Source organism: Macrosteles quadrilineatus, unplaced genomic scaffold, assembly GCF_028750875.1.
Source record: "Macrosteles quadrilineatus isolate MER2022 unplaced genomic scaffold, UCM_ALF_1.0 Scaffold_3__2_contigs__length_128488019, whole genome shotgun sequence".
Classification (NCBI taxonomy): domain Eukaryota; kingdom Metazoa; phylum Arthropoda; class Insecta; order Hemiptera; family Cicadellidae; genus Macrosteles; species Macrosteles quadrilineatus.
In genome coordinates this window covers 125,286,187-125,307,745 of record NW_026542596.1, presented here as the reverse complement: position 1 = coordinate 125,307,745, position 21,559 = coordinate 125,286,187, and the positions used below count along the sequence as shown (strand labels likewise).

General features: G+C 36.7%; 1 protein-coding gene across 2 annotated transcripts in view; it reads right to left on the bottom strand.

The window, feature by feature from the left end:
* The window catches only part of LOC128989726 (RNA-binding protein 24-B-like), a 67,152-nt gene that overhangs the window by 32,109 nt on the left and 13,484 nt on the right, over positions 1–21,559 (bottom strand). The window contains exon 2 of one of the 2 annotated variants that reach the window (XM_054411742.1): positions 15,749–15,902. In XM_054411742.1, coding sequence (XP_054267717.1) covers positions 15,749–15,902 — 154 coding nt within the window. The remainder of the gene's footprint in view (positions 1–15,748; positions 15,903–21,559) is intronic. The other variant, XM_054411743.1, reaches the window with a different exon arrangement.

The window sequence follows — 21,559 nt, the reverse complement described above, 5'->3', positions numbered from 1 at the left end:
ACGACACACGCGCAGACACCATGTGTGCGGGGGGCGGCCTCCCTGGTCACATCTGTCCCAGCTCCACAGCGAGTTAGCGCCGCCCAGTCTGGCCAACCTTTGTCACAAAGAGACAATAAAACATATCTGCGAGTGATAAGACTATAGAGAATATTGATCGATTAAATGGACAGTCATCGCCGTGCGGAAAAATGACAAACAGTGTAACAATGGATAAATCGTCATTCATGTATTTATTTATTAATTTACCAAGATAAAATGGAAATGAGTAAAGGCACAGTCACATAGAAGTAATATACTTCTCTGTAGTAAAGAGTAATAGTTGAAGATGAATGTAGAATGAGATGAGAAATAAGACCATTGTTGATGTCAGCTGATTTATTTAGTCAGGACCATTATCAATCCTGATAATTATGATCGAACTGTCAAAGAGAAAGACACAATCAAGGATCACCCAACAACGATGTAAGGATCACCAGGAACGTAATGATAAACAATGCCTTATTAATCAAATTACAGCAAGTTATACCAGTTTTCAAATAAACTATACCTCAAATAAAATATTGCAATATTCTTGGTTATTTGTATTATTTTCTGGCCAAGTGGCTTATGACGACCCAGATGGTAATGGCTGGAAGCTTTTGAATGTCCAACTTTAAATTTTATTCTCCTTAGTTAGTTTCCAGAAAATTTTCTAATAGATAAAAATCAAAGGTACTGTAATGTGACAGCACTTTAAAACGTAGACGTTTCTCTTGCATCCTCCCACCTCCCACCATGGTGTTAGTGTATGGTTAACAGCGCATGTGTGTGCGTGTATGCGCGTGCGGTGGTCAGTACAGCACACAGCATATGCGGGTACAGGGGGCACCGAGCCACCTGTCTACAAAACCAGCCATGCGCATTGTACCGCTAAAACTACCCGCCACCGACACCCGCCAAAACTTGCCCACCAATTCATTACACTGTGAAACAACCGTTTGATTATACCCTGACAAGGCTCCGCTCCTGGGAGTCATTTGACGCGTTAACTAGTATGACAGTTTGTTCAGACGTTTAAAGAAAATTGGTGCAAAACATTGGTGAAGGTACACAATTCATTTGTAATTGAAAGTGAATTTAACACGCCTACATGTAAAACAGACACTGCGAAAAAATCGGATACATTGAAAAGACTTGGTATAAGGAGGGATACCTATGTTGAAAATCATGTTAGAAACACTACCTAGAAACGGGAGAAAAATCTACCTAAGATAAGTGAATCTTAAACAAGAAAAAATAACGTACAATAAGACAAATGAATATCGAACAATAAATATCGAAATTTATTACCTGGCGATAAAACCCTCCACTTGGAAAACAACAAAACACAATTAAAACACGGATGGAACGAAGAGCTATTAATTAAGGGTAAAGTGGGAGAGAGAGAGTGTTAGAGGGGGGGTGGGGTTGTTGGGTTTGTATGTAGGAAATGAAGCTCTAACATCAACAACAGGTGGCGAAGTGAACGCAGAACACGCCATCCGGTCATAGCGTTATCACTGCTATCTGTTATCAATCAGTATCTAGCGCTGCGGAAACGCGGGAAACGTCACCAAATTGGCGGGAACTCCAACACGAGATTGAACGTCCGTACGTAACTGGACAGGGACGGGTATTTAGTTTTTTTTTTTTATTTTTATTTTGAAATCCTTATAACTAGAACACTAATAACTCTTGTTCAACAAAAGTGTCATCTTGACCAAAATCTATTGACACATTATAATATGTTGCAGTAAGCACTTACATAAAATAAATGTAGTATTGTCCCTACGAGTAGATATAAATATGGTCACAGCCTTCGAGTAACGATTTTTGATTATACATTTAAAAATATTTTCATTTTGTAATAATTACATTTAGACGGAAGAGAAATTGCAAAGAACTTTGTTAGTGTACATTTACAGAATTTCTGAATGTATTTAACTTTTAGCAAACAATAATGGATTCTGTTTTATAGTGTGGAAATATTTACGTATGCTAGAACAGTTCTCCATATATTCACTACTACCCAATAATTATGGTAGAAATTAATGTTATTTAAATGGTCACGCAGTGGAAAATACAGTAGGTGATGAGTAGACCTGTTCCTACGTAATGTAACGACCATCATGGCAGTACAGACAGAAACCGTACTGTATTGTAAAATTAACTAAATTTTTCAAACGTACAACAAATGATGTATGCTTGAAAAATAGCACACATTAATTAGAATATATATAAATGTAAATAAAAGGAATTATCAGTTTACATTAACCCTAAACATTGAAGACAAAGTTACATTTTAATAAGAAAGCGTCCAGTAAAGATTTGTTATTTATAATTGCCATGTTAACAACCTTTATCCGGGCCTCGTATCACAATGAGATAGCGAGTTGTGTTATTGTAAATCAAACTGATAAACAGATTTATTGAACTGATACACCAACAACCTTGTAATGGACTACAGTCTGTCTCGAACTCGAACTAGTCTTTCGGAAAGAAACACTGTTTCTCCAAACCATCTGCAGGGACGAATCAAGCAAAGAATTGAATTTGTTCTTCTTTCCATTTCCTAGAGCAAGTATTACTGGTATTACTAAAGCTTGGCTAAATCAAAATCAATTACAAATTTCTAATTGTAAAGTCAATATGCGATTCCTACACAAATACGCTGCAAACCAACTGATTGCATCACCCGAATACAGTATTGTACAACTTTGCGCAAATAGTTTTATGATTGTTGAGAAAAAGAATGAGTTATTTCCTGAAAGCATAATATGTACAAGGAAAAGTCAATACATCAAAATGCTTAGCCTAAGCTTGCAACACACCATGCAAAGAAAACAAAAATCACACTAGGCACACCTTGACAAAAAAACTTACTTGGCCAGGTAAGTATGTTTTTTAATCAATGTGTGCCTAGTGTTATTTTTTTCTGAATTTTTTGTTTTTGTTTTCACTGTGTTGACATGAAACCGGAAAAAACACGAGGTAGAATTATTTATAAGTAACGAGGATACATTTTTTTACATTTATTTAATGTAGTTATGTATGTCTAATTTTGCAGGTTTTTATATTTTTGTCATTTTAGTTCACATGTAGCTTTAACACCTATCAATTATTGCTTGGTGAAGCGTATAGGATTGCATAATTGAAATCAAATATTTACTAGCGTGGTATATTTTATCCCTTCAAATGTTAACACTTACACAGCTACTTGGTTTGTTCAGACTATGGTTAGAAAGTTTTTTACAAAACCCATTTACATTTAAGGACCTTATGCAATAGTTCCATCAAATGACCAAGCGTCGGTAGCCTGGACATCGATTGGTTGTTTGAAAGTGGTAAAAACTAGTGAGGAAGCAATAGAAACGCGGGAAGCCCTGCTACCCTAGTACATTGAACAGGGGTGCTTATAGTGGGCATCTTGAATCCTACACTGAGTTTGTTGTTACTTGGTGGTTAAAGCAATGGGGCTGCTCTGTTGAATTGTACGTGTGCAGGTGTGCTATAACAACACTAGGTCAATTATTACCTATAGTGCTGAACAGAAACACCAAAGTGGCGTCTTGGGAATACACTTCACTGTATTTTGTGGTTGAAACAACAGTACTGCTATTCAACATTGTACAGAGCTGCTAAATAGTGGTATTGTTAAACATCGGAGTTTCTTGTTACTTATGGATATGCTCTTGTACATCGTTTATAGTAGCCGCTTGGTAAAACACTACACAGGGTTTATTGATAATTAGGGATTGTAACAATAACGCTGCCATAATGCGTTGGGAAGGGACTCTTATTGGAGTATTTTGGTTACAACAACTATGTTTATTGGAACTTAGAGGTCAAAGTATATTACCGCACTTCTTTATTGAGCATTTCGTTTTGGTGAATGTTATTTGAGCTTTTTACATTGAGTGCGTTTCTTTATTCAACTCTCCAACAAAGGATAAGTTGTACGTTGAACCCTAATAGTTTTCAGTCCAGATGACGACTGATATTTTATATTTAGCAGTTTATTTTTGAGTTTTACAGCTCTTAACACAAACGTCTGAGTGCCATCAACTTGGCCGACCGCACCACTTTAAACCACAAGTCACTATTTCGAGCCTGTTTTATGGGGCTATTATCAAAATTTACTAACAAGAGAAATATTAGTCAAATAATAGCTTATGTTTAGGTGGTGTAGGGTTACAACGCAGAAACATGAATGCAATAAAAATATAAAGGAATCTTATCTTGAACAGATGTATGCAGTGAATTGAAGGTTTCATGGGAACTAAGTAAGTTTGCACAAATTTTCAATGCTATTTCGGTGTTTATTGCTTGCATTCCAAGCTTCGTTGATATGGTTGATATGGTTTAACGCAAAACATAACTGACCCAAAGCCCAAAGAAACGTTTATAAACTTTCTAGTCCTGAATATAATTTATTAATCATCTTGGGTTTGTACAATTTGAGTTGTGTCCTACATACTTAGCCTATATATTTTCTTTGCTATAAATTAAATTATACCCTGCATGTGTGGGGTGTGTTGTTCTCGAGACAAGAGGATGATAACTATCCGACGTTTCAAGTCTGCAGTAACATCTTCAAAGGCGATTTTTGCTCCGGCATAAGCACAACAAACAACGACCACAGAATTAAAATTTTAATTCTGTGGTCGCTGACAAACCAACAAGACACTGCACTCTTTAATTCCGTGAGTCGCGTATCAAACCCATCCTCGGTAGGATGTTGTTTCTCCGGGGAGAAAAGAGACAATTTCCACAGAAATAAAAATGTTTCGCAAAATACCAATACCTCACAGGAATTTCAACCTTCACGTGGGAACATGAGTGGAAACCTCGGACATGAGAAATCACGATCGCCAGGATATGATATGATCCGGCGCATGCGCATCCCACGCCCACCTGGACTAGGGATGTCCTGTGTTCCGGAAGTGAGCGAAGCTCTCGCGGATATCCGGGCCCGGGTGGCACGAGCTACAGGGTACACGGACCTTCCTTGGAGGTGCAGGGTGAAAATGGTCGAGGGATACGGGTAGAAGTTAATCTGAGCATAGCGCTCTTGTAAGGATGAGGATGTAGAGAAAACTTATGATCCGTACTGGATAAAAATCAATATTTTAGTAAAATAAATTTTTAATTTTTCCTACACTGGCACTACAGCTGACCGCTGACGTTCACCTACCCTATACCGTTAGTTCTCAGAACTCTGTACGTTTTTGCTGTGCATTAAAAAATAAATGAACCGTGGTAGAATTTAAAATATATTTTAAAAATAATAATTTCCTGGCTTAAATTTTTTTACATACCATCCTATTAATTAATTATCGATAAAACTAATATTTGAGATCTTAATTCTTTCATCAAATTTTAAGTATATTTAATAATTTTGTATCTGAGTTAGTGTTCTACAAGTAACAAAGTAAATTCGCGACTTCAATCAAAACTCATTTGATCATCAATTGAAATAACAATATTACATTACGAATATACTTTCGTAGAAAGCAGTATTTACGTATTTCTATTTGCAAGAGTAGGCTCGTTTAAAAACTGTTAAGGTTGTGGATATTTTTGCTTTGCTTTGTGTGGGAGGACAGTCCACGATCCACAAGGTTGGCAGCACTACTCCGAACAGCTGTGCAGTACAGTAAGTTACATCTGGCAGGTGTATAAACATTAGCACAGAGGCAGAATACACACTGGAATGCACTCCAACAATATTCTTGTCAAAACAAATTATAGAAGTTGTAAGCTCTTTCGTGAAACGTAGCGAACAGAGAACCTGGTGAAATAGGAAATCGATACGGTTGATTTTGGGAAGAATATTCGTACAAGCGGAAGCGAACATTTAAGTAACTCCCTAGGTACACAATGGGATTCGCAGATTGCAAATTTTGGATCAGTGAAGATTCACACTGCAGTGGCTTTAATTTAAAGGATCTGCAACTGACAAACAGACACAGCCAACTATTCATTTCCAGCTAGCCATCATATCGATTAGCCGGACACACGACATACAGATAACAGCATGTCACACGCTAGGCTAATGCACAGTGCAGAGACTAATGGTACCAATCGATGGTCAGGCTGATAACGATGGGTAAAGCAACATAGGGGAGAGTTTGGGTAAAACACCCCGAGTGTACGTGTACTCCATGACCAGCCGATAAGCTAGGATTAGAATGATTGGCCCGTATTGCCAATCGATGGTCAGGCTGATAACGATGGGTAAAGCGTAGGGGAGAGTTTGGGTAAAACACCCCGAGTGTACGTACTCCATGACCAGCCGATAAGCTAGGATTAGAATGATTGGCCCGTATTACCAATCGATGGTCAGGCTGATAACGATGGGTAAAGCGTAGGGGAGAGTTTGGGTAAAACACCCCGAGTGTACGTACTCCATGACCAGCCGATAAGCTAGGATTAGAATGATTGGCCCGTATTACCAATCGATGGTCAGGCTGATAACGATGGGTAAAGCGTAGGGGAGAGTTTGGGTAAAACACCCCGAGTGTACGTACTCCATGACCAGCTGATAAGCTAGGATTAGAATGATTGGCCCGTATTACCAATCGATGGTCAGGCTGATAACGATGGGTAAAGCGTAGGGGAGAGTTTGGGTAAAACACCCCGAGTGTACGTACTCCATGACCAGCCGATAAGCTAGGATTAGAATGATTGGCCCGTATTACCAATCGATGGTCAGGCTGATAACGATGGGTAAAGCCGTAGGGGAAAGTTTGGGTAAAACACCCTGAGTATACGTACTCCATGACCAGCCGATAAGCTAGGATTAGAATGATTGGCCCGTATTACCAATAGATGGTCCGGCTGATAACGATGGGTAAAAGCTCATCGTAAAACACCCTGTAGAGTACGTGACGTTTTGAAGACAAGTCAATACTCTAGGATGGTGGTAGAACATGTACCCCCAACTGATGTTAGGGTTAATGTCGATGGGTAAAGGGGTGTGTGTTGGTAAAACACCCAATACTGTGGTAAACTGCTTGTTAATAGGTTACAATGGTGAAAAATCTGAGTTATGTGATCTGTGTATACCAATCTATGGTCACATGGTAATGATGAGGTTGAAGCATAACGTAAAGGAGTGTTTTGTACAAAAATCGAAGGTTATGTATTAGGTTTCTAGTGAATGCTAGGATTAACTAGGCTAGCTGTGAAAAGCGACGAGATTGTAATGTATGTTATCACAGAGAATATACCATTTACCTATTTTGGTGGTCTATTATATGTGATGTTCATTGCACTATACGTAGGGTATTGCCAAATACTGTACAATAGAGTAATAATTAGCTCTCACACAATGCACCAATGCCGCAATTCATTGTTGGCGATTGCGCCAGCACTACTACAGTAGTATACATTCAGTAGCAAAACAGAAAGGAGTCATAAAGGTAAATTAATAATAATTTGGAAATAATTACAATATAACATCAACGAACTCCCTAAATAAATTCTAATCGAAATTATCAAAGATATTTTAATAACTAGATATAATATACAGGGTGAGTTTTAATTGTCCCCCCCCCCAACTTTTTTCTACATTTTTTCAAATATCAATCCCAGACCACTTCCAAACATTGTTGGATAGTAAGTACTTAATTTTGACAAGGTAGTCATTTCCGGCCGCCATCTTGGATCCGCCATATTGGATGCAAAATTTTTTTTTTAAATGTAAAGGTGGGGTTGTGACCCATTATTTCGAACTAAATTTTTACCCTGATTACAATGCCGCAAACCGTTTTTAAAAATCTTGATTCATTCTAAAGTTATGAGGGCTTTTTAAAACTTTATTTTTAGCCCATTTTAACATTATGCATTTACAAACTAAGACCATAATCTCAAAATAGTGCTAGATAAAGATAAGTATACACTTCCAGTAATTGTCGACCTATTTTCACTTGGTTATGACTGATGTATTTTTTTCGGCCGCCATCTTGGATCCACCATTTTGAAATGTGATAAATTATTTTAAATATGAAGGGGGTGTTGTGACCCATCATTTTGAACTACTTTTTTAAGCTAAACTCAATGCCGCAATCTATTTTTTGTTATCAAGTTTTATTTATGAAATATTGCATTTTCTTTGTTAAAAATGTCAATATTTCAAAATCAAAAAATGAAAATGAAAAACGGATCACGGATTTAAGTTCAGATTAAAAAAGTAGTTCGAAATGATGGGTCACAATACCCCCTTCATATTTAAAATAATTTATCACATTTCAAAATGGCGGATCCAAGATGGCGGCCGAAAAAAATACATCAGTCATAACCAAGTGAAAATAGATCGACAATTACTGGTAGTGTATACTTATCTTTATCTAGCACTATTTTGAGATTATGGTCTTAGTTTGTAAATGCATAACGTTAAAATGGGCTAAAAATAAAGTTTTAAAAAGCCCTCATAACTTTAGAATGAATCAAGATTTTTAAAAACGGTTTGCGGCATTGTAATCAGGGTAAAAATTTAGTTCGAAATAATGGGTCACAACCCCACCTTTACATTTGAAAAAAAATTTTGCATCCAATATGGCGGATCCAAGATGGCGGCCGGAAATGACTACCTTGTCAAAATGAAGTCCTTACTACCCAACAATGTTTGGAAGTGGTCTGGGATTGATATTTGAAAAAATGTAGAAAAAAATTGGGGGGGGGGACAATTAAAACTCACCCTGTAGGTTAATCACTTAAAAAACTGTTATATAGAAAAGTTCAGTACAATGCTATCAGTTGAATTGATTCCTTATCAATAGCCAGGCAGGACGAAGGGAAACTAAACTGACGCAATAAGATAAGGACAAAGAGACGGACAAGAGACAAATCAGAATACAATATCGCAGAGTGGGCAATGTGGCGCGATAACTGATAAGCCACGCAACATTGATAACAGCGGCAACGTCGCGTCGCCTCGCCACACAGCTGATAATATTATAATTCCGACCAGTTTATAAATTGCATTGTTGTGGTAGACCGACTTATTTGACTAACTATAAAAGATTGACTATTTTATTTTTTTAGGATTATGTCAATCTCCGACGGTTCAGCCGTAAATTTTGGAATCCTTACTTTATTTTTTTGTGCGAAAGAGGTGCTATACTCTCTTTGGATAATTCATGCTGTGTGTTTCTCATCACAGGGCAAAAGTTTATAATAAACCATTAAATTGTAGAATAAAAAATCCAAATAAATTAAACATCCCTAGACAACCGATCCCGAGTGACGTGACAAGGTGCAGAATATTACCATAAGACAAGAGAGTAAAAGCGTGATTTTGTCGTGATTTTATCCATTATCGAATGGTCATACATCAGATGTTTGTACAATTGCATCAAACTTATTTGGTTTACTTTTGTTGCTCGTTGTTTTTATGATTTTTTGTTGGTTGGTTATTAACTGTAAGGAAATACTACGCAGCTTTGTTCACCTCAGAAGAAAGCATTTGATTTCATTTCGGAGCGCTGCATATGTCAGAGGTGCTAGGCGAAAAGGAAAAAGTTAGTTTATTACGTGGGTTACTCCTGCTTAGTGTAAAATTATCTAAGTCACAGTTCGTATGGTACACATGGAACACCATGGAAAATAATGTAGAATAGTAACAAATCTTGATTTTTTTCAATGAGATGCTTAATGAAAACTTACTTTCAGTACATGTATGTTACTAAAGTGTGAAATTGAAATGACAAGAGTACTTGGCGACACAAAACGGAAGTGGCCACTTAAACAAACCGGGATGAATAACAGTAGCCGCTTCCGGTAAATGTCCACGGACTGCCGGACCATGCGTAATGCTCACATGGTGTATTATGGCGGATTTCTATGGTGAAACCATATAAAATTTTCTAATAACGTGGTCAAAAAGTCAACAAACTGATTTTTGAAGCACCAAACTCATGCAAAGTTCCCATTGCCCATAACTGAATTCACTGGCCCTTAAAATGTACTGATTCTCAAAATTATCCATTTCGTTAATCTCTTGGGAGGTGTTGCGTAAGCACTGGGGACCGTGATAGGAAAATGTGCTTCCGGCAGGAGTGCTACGGTAACTACTACCCTTTAGCTACCGTAGGCACTAAAATATTGTTTGCTAATTTTACGCAGGGCTTTGAAACGTGTATTTTTAAGGAACTATGGAGATAAAGGTATCACTGCGCATCTCTTTCCTAACGATACATGTCGACGATGTCTTCGCTGATTACAAGTCACATTAATATGCCAGACATCTATTGTTTGACGCGTGTTCTGATAGTTTGGACTCACTGTTATTTTACTAACGACTAGGACGAGATAGTGATTTTAACGAGGGGATTATTTAAGGCACCTGCTTAAAATTGGCATCAGCACAGACAATAGTCAGCCAGCAGATCTTGTTCGCTTAAAAAACCAAAATCTGACATAAAATGACATATTTTCCCAAAATTACACTTTAAACGTAAATATAACTCCAAAGCATCAAATTATTTACTCTTATTCAGTTAACGAGATTACATATGAAGAGATGAAATATGCAAACGCTTAAAAATTCATTTAGGGTGTGACATGGGGTGGCATCACGCGAGATAATGCAGTATCTGATACGCCAATGAGATGGGAGGAAGAATGTTTTATCTATGTTGGCTTTAAAAAAGATAATCACAATTCACACTGTGATAGGTCTAAGGAAGAGGGTTTAAAACTTTCAAGGATCAAGACTCAACATCTTAACAACTGGTCTTATCGGAAAAAGTTACCCAACCAACAACAGACGATTCCTTACAATTGGGTATTACGTGTTAGAAACAATACCCATATAATACAATTGTTTGGACTATTAGGAGAATTTTCGGTGTCCGGAAAGATGGGGACGAGGAAACTTAGGGACACGGAAACTTAGGGACAAATCGGGTTTTGAGCCGAGGGCGAGGCAAACGGAGGCTGACTAAGCTCTGATAACGACTCTTTAAATCGACTCGTTCTCTATTGTTATTGTACCTAGGTCTAGTTGTAACTACGACTTGTTGTATTTATATCTAGTTGTATCTCCCCTTAAAATTTTCACCTCGTTTAAATGGTTACTTTTGTAGAGCTTAGGGACAACAGATTTAGTACATTGAAGTGTTTTTGTAGGGTTATTTTACTAATCACGGAGTAAACTCGAATTGTAAATGATTATTCAAGCATACATTTTTTAAATAAAAAATACACTTGAATATTTCCAAAACAATAGCTTCAACTTCGTGATGATGTTATAGCCTCCAATTTATGTTATACGACCGTGAACAAGGGCGAATTTCTCTCGTTTGTATTAGAACAATAATACAATATAATTCAGGAACAACCCGTGACTAGCTATTATGGAGAAAGATTAAAGAAATACCTGTTGTAAAATGTGGTCGTAGGCATCTGGTACAATGTATTCCACCTATTGTTTAATCTAAGCCAACCCATAAACATTCAGTACTTGGAAAGGTAAAGGAAATATGAGTGAACAGAATTCAGCGATGTCCCGTTAATCCCCTCGCACGTTTCTCCGAATCGACTTCATTTGCAATTTCTTAGATTTTCCTTTCAAACAGGCCAGTTGATGGGGTATCAGGTCACTCGGGTCAGTTAACTTTTGTGTAGTTGCGAAAGTGTGATTGACCTCCAATTTCCAACCTAAATATTGTTTTGGTTTTACGTGGCAATCGCAAAAGAGGAACTCTATGATAAAACTATTTTTTTCTGAATTCTTAAAAGTGGCGGTAATTTAGGCCTAATTTATTCCTTCGTCGTCAGTGTATACTGATTGAAATATTTATATACAAAATTATCCAAAACACTGATTTGTATGATATTGGACACGTTTTCTTCAATTCTTTACTGCAAACGTCACTTACCTACAATGTGACGATATAATATTTCGTCTGAAAACAAATGCCGATCTGTTTAGAAATGTGTTCTTCCTACAAACTTACACCTGTATCTTTAAGTTATAAGTTATTTTATTGTAAAATAAATATAACTATGCCAAAGAAGATTATAACGTTGGTGGTGTTGTTATAAGCCATACGGCGACGAGCATATACATAAAAGTGAGAGCTTTTGGGGTTACCTGATTTTGAAGTAGATATTATTTGTTATAAAGTTGTAGATTTAGTTTTATTATTCTAATAATTTAGTAAAAAACACTTACACACGTTAACCATTAAAATTATACTGGCAACTCTCAATCGTACTTATTGCTTATTTTAAATGAAAATATATTGTATAAAAATAAAACTGTGTAGCAGAATCAAAACTAGTAAAACTTTATTGTAATTGTAAACACCTAGCCTATTATGAGAATAAAATATTAACTCTGGAAAAAAGTAAACAAACAAAATATACGAGTAAATAACAACAACTCTAACAGCTGATGCATCTTCAATCCTATACTCTAATACGAGCTATGTCTGTTTGTCTGTGTGTCTGTAATATTATAGACAAATAAATAGAATAAATATATATCTCAATATGCAGCGGAAGGATTTCGCTAAAGAAATAATTTTTTATATTGAAGCGTTGTTGTATGTCTAACGGTTACGGAGATAATTTAAAAAATTGTAAATTTAAATTCATGTGTTATTCTTATGGAGAACAAATAAACTGTTGTAGTTTGCTTGTTTATGGATATATTTTAATCAAATTTGGCAATTTAGTTTATTTCATACTAAGCTATTAACATTTTGAAAAAAAAACACCCCTCAATATCTTCCCCGTAGCAGCAAGCCTTTTATAAAAAAAACAAAATATAAAATGCCTTGTAAGCAATTGTAACGAACGTACGTAATTATATTTCAAAAAATACATTGGGCCATTTTCACCAATTTAGTGAATATAAGAAAAAAGAGTAATATAAGCGGATCCAGCCATCCAGCCAAGGATCCCTTGGCCAGAAAATCTTTAACTATCGGGTAATATAATGTAACATATTTCGCTTTATTTTTACAAAGCCTTGTAAACCGATTTGAACAACTTAAAAATAATCACTAAATTTTCCTTTAAAATATATGTCAAAATATTCGATCTTGACCAGTCCTGTAATTATCTCAGAGTAGGCCGCATAAAATATTGTCTTCTTAAGCGTTTCCGACAAAATGACAGCGGATCAGAAATTCAGAGATAAAATGTCCATCAGACATGAAAGTAACACACCATGATCCGACGCAATGTGCAAACAAAAATATTTGAATTTTAAACTAATTACGTCAGCATATCTTAAAAATGTGTCATTACATTATATTCAGTAATATTGTTGCATAGAATGCGTTTATATTTTCTGTAATATATATTTAACTTACCCAAAATGCGTAAAAAAGAATCTAGCAAACCTAGGTGATTAGGCCTGGATCAATCAGTACTTGACTGACTTTTAACATTAACTGTTAAAAATGGCTGGTTTACTGTTTGGAAATATTCAAATTATGATTTTGAAGTCAACCCCCTTTACTGTAGCTCTCTGTGAACTGAAACAGGAGAACGATTCGTTCTAAAAGAGTAGTTTCAGAGTCTAGTTCAGCTAATCTCTCCCTCCCCCCCCCCGGTCGAACCCCTATTTGGCCCTAACTTTCCGTGTCCCTAACTTTCCTTGTCCCCATCTTTCCTAAACTCGAATTTTCCATCACTGGCGAGTTTCACGACTTTTCGATATCGTCTTCAGGTAGGAGGAAACATGAACAAGATGTATGGGGTTTCTCACTCAATCTGGGCAGTGCCAAAAATCGCAATGCACTACTTAAATTTTTTAAGGAAAGAAATTTATGAGACGATTGGTTGGGTCAATTGACGATGTTTTATTGTCATACAAACCCTACTGCGAAGACTAAGAACGTAAACTAGAAGTCCTGCTTCTTGAAATCAAACATAAAATATCCAGAGCGTCTAAAAGCATAACATACCGATTGGTTTGAAATCATTATGCTAATTTGCAAAGCGTGTGAAGAGGACAAAATGGTTTGAAGGGGTTATAGATAGTAGAGGGGGGAGGGGGTGAAAAGGAAGTAGATAGGAGCGGATATCTCCAGTGGAAGTATCGAATGTCGGATATCGCGCCAACATGAGGGGCGTCGCACGTGCCGGATAGTCTCCGCTCCCTGGATACTCCCTGGATACTACAGGGATGTTACGAAAGAGTATCCACAAACTGTGAGGTGTCTTGCACTCTACAGCTTGACCAAAGGAACCTCCATTAAACATATAGAAAAAATAATTACACTTATTTTCGTCAGATTATCTAGCATGTTTTACCCAATGGTATTCTATTTACCACGGGAAAGAATAGAAAAGAGCAAAGTTGTTTATTTAGGTTTTATTCAGCAAAGGTTTCACACGAGAGTGAGAGAAAGTGAATCTGTCAAGTTGTCCCTGATAATCCCCAAAAGATTCAAGTACCAAGCTAAGATTTTACCTTCCCTTTTTTTCGTATTTTCCTTCTGTTTGCATAAATGTTCAATATGCTTCCGGGGAAACAGATAATTGACTAAAATTATAGACTGTGATCAGATTAAAAGTTTGTAAACAAAACTAGGCCCAACCACGTCAGGACGCCGTCTATGGGAGATAAGACGGTCAGAGTATTAAAAAAATTCTCCATCATAGATATTATTTATTAATACCCCATGTTACACCCCACTTTTGGAAAAAGTCCAAAGATATGTCACAAGTGAAACAAAGTTCACAAAATACCTTTCGTATACAACAACGTAACCTTTGTAAACAAGCGCTATTAAAGAGGAATAAAAACGCGGGAAATGATAATGCCATGAACAGTGTAAAACCACTTTGACGAGTGTAAACGGCTTTTTGTCTAGTTTATCTTAAAAACCGTAACAAGTTTAACCTTGGAGTAGCGGGCGTGCTACAGCATACGGCGAGTTTACCTAAATATGTACAATGCCAACTGACAATCTATACTCTATAGTCACGACCCTGGACTGAAACAGCTGTAGTTGGACTAGGAAACTGACGAAGCTTGCGGTGTTTCAGTTGTACATTCTGTAATAACCATAAACGGTCTAACAAAGAAGAATTGAGTAGTCTATAATAGGACCGCTACGACATAACATTCAGTAAGTGGTTTTAGTGCTCACATATTAATCAAGAAGACGTCGTCGTGTCTTGAGAAAAGTCAGTACTTATGCCTTTTGATGCTTCGAAACTAGACCCAACTGTTATTGATCATTGAGCTTTTGATAAATCATGATCTTGGTTGGCTAAATAAATAATTAAATCTTATCATAGCTCTAGCACTACACAGATCATTTCATACACTGTTCCTTCTGTCATACTTGGGTAAAAATACGTCAAGTTGCGTATCTATTTCAATTGGTAATACCTTTGACTATTAATACAACTTCAGTATCTAATAGTCAATGGCAATACAGTACACTACAATGAGATGGGCTCACTACTAAAGAAATTTTAACCAAAGTATGAATAAAACACAAGTGTGGGGAGGGAGATTTCTTGTATGGAGGTGGAGCAAGATCTGCTGTCAACAACATGAATGACAGGGGTGGTTCAAAACTTCTCAAAATGCGACTGATAAACTCCTCATGATATAACTCGCGACCTCAAGGCAATCAGTCGAGTTTTATTTATGTCAATTAATTAAGCTACCCAAACATAGGAAAGCCCGGCGGAAAACTCAATACAGATCATCCTTGGGAATAATATAAAGAGCACAAGAAGTAATACCTACATGAAATGTCACAACCAAAGCTCTGACCTGGTTGAACGTTGCCCCGGGGCTTCGCCCCCAGGATGGCTAGGTTGACATTGGCTTTTCTGCCGTCGATGATGGGGTTGGGATCCTTGCACGCTCTCTCGGCTGCGGGTCGGTCTCCCATGATCACCTGGAAACAGAACACGAGTCACAACAGTGCACATAAATACAAGAGGGACTGTAGTGTTGTGGAAAAGGAAGAAGAAACATAATCATAGCTTTGGTCTTTGGGCTTTGGTGCTATATGAAGTGTCAGAGGTGTGTTGATAGGCACACTGACTATAGTAGGTATGATGGAACATGTCTCCTGATCCATCCACCTGGGATTGAACTTAATATACCATTGGCCAGTCTCCAGAAAGACAAAGGGTCAGGAGCCAGGTCCCATCACTCAGAGTATAGTAATCGGATAGGACGACAGGAAAAGGAGGGACAGAAATGAGTGATCAGAAAAACAGCCTGGTTAAGTCTTCAACTTTAAACCAAGTGTACAGTAATTGTATGGATGTAAATGCTGTCAATCCATTTATGGTTTTTGCTAGACGTAGCCGGTGGTAAAGAGCACCTTAATTTCTCCACAATAATTAAGTTTTTAAAGACAATGAAGAATGAAAATTTATGACAAGTTCTAATTCAAAACTATAAATATCCCAATCGATGTGCAACCAACAAGATTATGTCGAGACCCATTATTTTAAATTGGACGGACTCAATAGGCGCGAAAACTAGACGATAATAATCCGGAACTGAATAACAATCAATACCTCAACTGGGGCGAGAATTACAAACAATGAAAGTGTCCGGAGAAATACAACGATGAATTTCAAGCTAAATAATTTTAAATTTGTAATCAGCCAGCGACCGTTTGCTTATCAGCACAGAGCTTATCGGCGGACCGCAGACATCTATGTTTCTGGTTTATAACGGTGATGTCATAGAGACAACTACTTGTCTCTCATGTGTATTCGAAGTGGACATGGGTGAAATAAACTAAATTTATGTAACTTGAGTTCATGGAGGATGAGTTGAAAATATGCATTTTGTTTGTATTATACTGTAACTTAGAATTGGGTCTTTCAGAGAAGAGAGTAGTAGGAGAGTTTTATTACTGAAGAGCCTCCGCTACTATAATTTGCAAAGCGAGTGGTGTAGATGAATCGTTACGTTAGGTGAGTTGTAAGTGGTAGATTCGGTTAGGTCTTGAAGGACTGGACTCTAAATTCAGACACAGGTTAGGTCAGATCAGGTTAGGTTAGGTTAAAAGGCTAGGTTAGGATAGGTCAGGTCAAGTTAGGTTAGGTTGGTTTCCTTCGAATCGTAACGTTATACAATTTTTCTCATTTACATATCCTTAACATATGCCAAGTTTCAATAGTTACCTCTGGCTCAAATAAGCTATCTAGCGTTTATGAACAGTTGCAGCCTATGTATTGTGACGTAACAGTTGTAATCACCCTATTGAGTAGGGGGTAGGGGGTAGGGGGTGAGTCATCTAAAAGTTCCAGGCTTGACAACCCCTCCCTAGAGCCCTCGCTATCATACACACACCCCTAGCCCTTGTCTAGGCACTGATTGTGCTGTCCACCAGTCCACCTGCTCGCTGTCTGCATTGGTCATTATAACCATAGGTTACAACCACTCAATTGTACGTCCATTTAATTATCTTTTCACTGAAAATAATTTATGATTCAAGTACTTTTACGTGTTGTGTATAGAGGGATTTTGTTTAAGTAATTTTCCCTTGTTATTTATATTTTAAAATCATTTTATCAAAATTTAACAACGAATTTCGTAAATTGTTGCTTGTCTACTGGAATAACAACTATGGAGTGACACAAAAATGCATAATATCTAGCCTAACGTAGGGAGAAACAATGTGTTAGCATCAGGCCACTCAAACCACAGAAAACGTAGTAGTATGTTTTCTGTGCTCAAACATAACCGAGAGGAAACATATATCATAAAGGGTTCATTTTAATAGAAGGAAACTTCCCTTGCACTATTCAAAGTCGAGGTCTTTACTCATAGCATAGGCCTCTTTTATGCACGGCGTTTTCCGTCGGGCGGAATCTATCAGAATCTATCGGGCTTTCCGTCGGTGAGTGTTTTAACATGGGATCAAATGGGACCCTTTTATGCACGACGGAATCTCCGTCGCGTTTCAGAATTCCGTCGGAGGCCGACGGAGGACTTAGACTCCGCCGAGTTTCAGCGTTTCGTGGAGCGTGTTTTTACATAGGTTCAAATGGAACCCTTTTATGCAACTGCGTTTTCCGTCGGGCGGAATGTAGTGCTGCCAACCTACCCCACGCTCTGTCATCCACAGTATTGAAATCACCTACGGTAATCATTGTAAATAGAATAGCATTATTCATTGTAATTGATTGAAGAGTACAAATAAAGTAATGTAATTAGGGAAAAAATTACTGCATGAGAATTAATTAAATTTTTGTTTAAAATCCACGGAATAATAGTTTCGTAGATATAAGAAAAATATCATTATAGATTTTATAATGAGTTTTTATCTATGCTCATAGGAATCGGCGGAAAATGAAAGGTAAAACCAGGCCTGACCTGATTGACCTGATACTGTCTACATCTCCATCTTTTTCAGCAGTAAAATATATTCTATGGGGTTTCTACACCTAAAACGCCTCTTTAGTTCGTTCGTCCCAACCAGAGAGCACCTGGTCCCAACACAGTTTGAAACTAGATTTTGTTAACAGGATTTCTCGTATTTTCAGAATCTTTCAATAATAAAAATTGTTATGTTCCATAAACTCAACGTAAAACGAATGAAAAAGTCTATGTAATATCGGACGAAATTACAGCAATAACAACATACCCCTCGCCCTTGGTCCTTGAGAACCCTCCTGTATTCCCCCATTTCATTTTCGATCCTATCCATTAATACTGACATGTTGTCAGTTCCACCGGTCTAGTCTCAAGCAGTTGATTATTGTAGTTTTTATATGATATGAGAAACAATAATTTACAATATACCACTTTACCTTCACCGACGACTCAGTGGCATCATGAGATATGTGAGTGCGATAATACATTAAAATAATTTGGTGTCTAATCAATGAAAGGTGTCTGAAGAGGCTTGGAGAAGAAGATATATTATGTTTCTGTGGAGTTCCATAACATGTTAAGACATTTAGATGGCTTATTCTCAACGACACGTAATATATTTGCTTATTCTAAATTAAATTGCCTCTTGAGTACGGCACTCATTTATTTATATTATTAGGTCCCACCAAATGTATTACAGTACTACTTTATTTATCAAAGATTATTATCAAAGCGTATTTCCAGTTTGAATGCTTTTAAAGTTCTTTTGACGTTCTGTCTTGAGTATTTAGTTATAGGACAATAAGTTTAAGGAAATAAGATGCAAAGTTTCTTAAAAGGGTGAATAATGTTTTTGAAATTTTATAATGTTATGAATTAATGGCTAAGTAAATGTATGAAAAGCCTTGTCATAATATGCAGTTTTAAGCAATTTTGTTCATTTTTACTTGCAAAATGTCTTTAAAGAGACAATGAAACATCAAGTCGATATGTAACAATCACTTGATCCTCGAATATATTTCGAATTTTTGTGGAAGTGACGAAGTTGTAAAGGCAACAAGAATGAAAATGCACACTTTTGAAATTGCAAGAAACATTAACAGGCCATTAAGACACGACTTCAATTCTTGAGCGAACAAAAGCCCAAGTCTAAGTTGCAAGAATCAATAGAAAGTGGGCAGAGGCTGAGCCGGCCCCGCGACACATTTTCTTAATCGTCAAGTTTTCAAAAAAGGGAAATTACATGGTTAAGATATATGTTTGAGTTGGAATATATAGCCAATGGTTGGATTTTATTTTTTATCTATATTTATGTGGCTACCCAAGTATATACCGTACGTATTTTATTCAACTTGGATCTGATTTAAAAACTGGCAAAATTATAAAAGATCATCCAATTAACAAATACTAAACACCTACACGTCCCTACTGGTCGAGAAAACTCGATCAATATTTTTTTCTTGTGGGGTGGGAATTCAAAATATACGAGTTTCTTTTGAGTTGGATCACAGCGGAAAGAATTTCGGAAACGCAAATGCATATAATAAAATTGCCTTACATGCATAAATTTTTTTCACATATGAGATAGATAAAATAGATAGTTTGCCGTCTAATTTAAAACTAAATACAAAGATGCTCACATGATACAAACTATGTTTTAATTGCAATAAGATTACAAATATCCCAGAGATGTTGTAAATTCGCTTAGTAACGGGTTGATTAATTATATCCTTGACTATTGGTACAATCCAATACTCAATGATTATATATAACGGTTTTATTACATTATTCATCAACATATTGAACAATCTTGAAACATTTCAAGTTTTTTCAGTTGAAATTAAATTAAAGATAACCGATTTTAGAATTTCCGACGTATCTTTTAAAAATTCAAAGTATTACCTGAATTGTTATCACGGTATGCAACACTTCCTAAACTCTATGCAAAGAATTTAATTTATTTCGAGCATGAAATAGTTGTGGTCATCGTCGATAAGAAAATACTTCGTATAATACTAAACTAGGATACATCGGTTGTAATAAAGAGAAAATGTGGGTTTATAATCCGTATCGAATACCGGAATTGGTGAACAATCTTGGGAAAAAAAATCTAAATCTTGGGTCTGTAGAAAATACAATACATTTTAGTGTATCGTACTACACTATTACGCGATTTCCACTGTCGTTGGTGTTGCTATACAGTATTGGCACTACCGATTGTATACAAACTAAAGCCATATGAGGCTCATCCTCTCTCCCCAATGTCCCATGGTGGGAGAGCTTCAGCAATCAATGTAGGAACGTGCCGAGAGAGTATAGAAGGCTCTCATAGACGGTCGATATATTGGACAAGAGCTGTGAAAGTGAATCTGTCCCTTATTGGCTCTTGATATCAAAGTATTTAACGACTAAGTTGTCACAAAATCTTATTCCAGTAGAGGTTAGAGTAGAAAATGGCCTCGTTTAACGCCATACATTCATCTAGGATGAAGTTTTTAAGTTTGTTAAGTTTTATAGTTTAATATAATGATCGGCCCTATCGTGAACCAATTGATTTGATTTTGTAGAGTAAACTATGAGTGGATCGGTGGTTTTGGTCGCCAGTCCGATGCTCCGATCGAGATAATTCTGTATAATTTGATGGTCTGAAACTGAGCGAAGCTGTCCATCGAGTAGTTTCTCAGGGGTCGTTTTTACAATGGAATAAAATCAGAATTCAAGTAACGGTAATTTATTTTCACTGACTACATATCCACATATCAGTCAAAATCACAAAACTAATTACAGCATCAAATTTACAATCCCGAAATGTTCAATTTAAATATGACATTTTGCACGAGTCATTTTGATCAGTTTGGGCACAAGAGGGTGCTTCACAGTACACAAAGGAGTATCTTTGACTATTTCAATAGTCAATGGTAGTATAGAAGAAAACTAGAAATATTAAGAATTTATTTCTTTTAACCTCAGTTAGTGTCACACTAGAAGCAAAAGAGCCCCGATTCCCCCGAAGAACTACAAAACCAAATTTTCCTTGAGCTTAGGACTATATTATATGCGAAGTAAACTTCCAATAAGGAGGGAGTATTCTACGACGCAACTGTTCAAGATTCTTGACAGCTTTGGATGACTTGTTTACACCGAAGCGATTCTCTTCTGTGTAATTACGGAAGAGCAAGTTCATTGTTGTGCTACATCACACATTTTATGTTA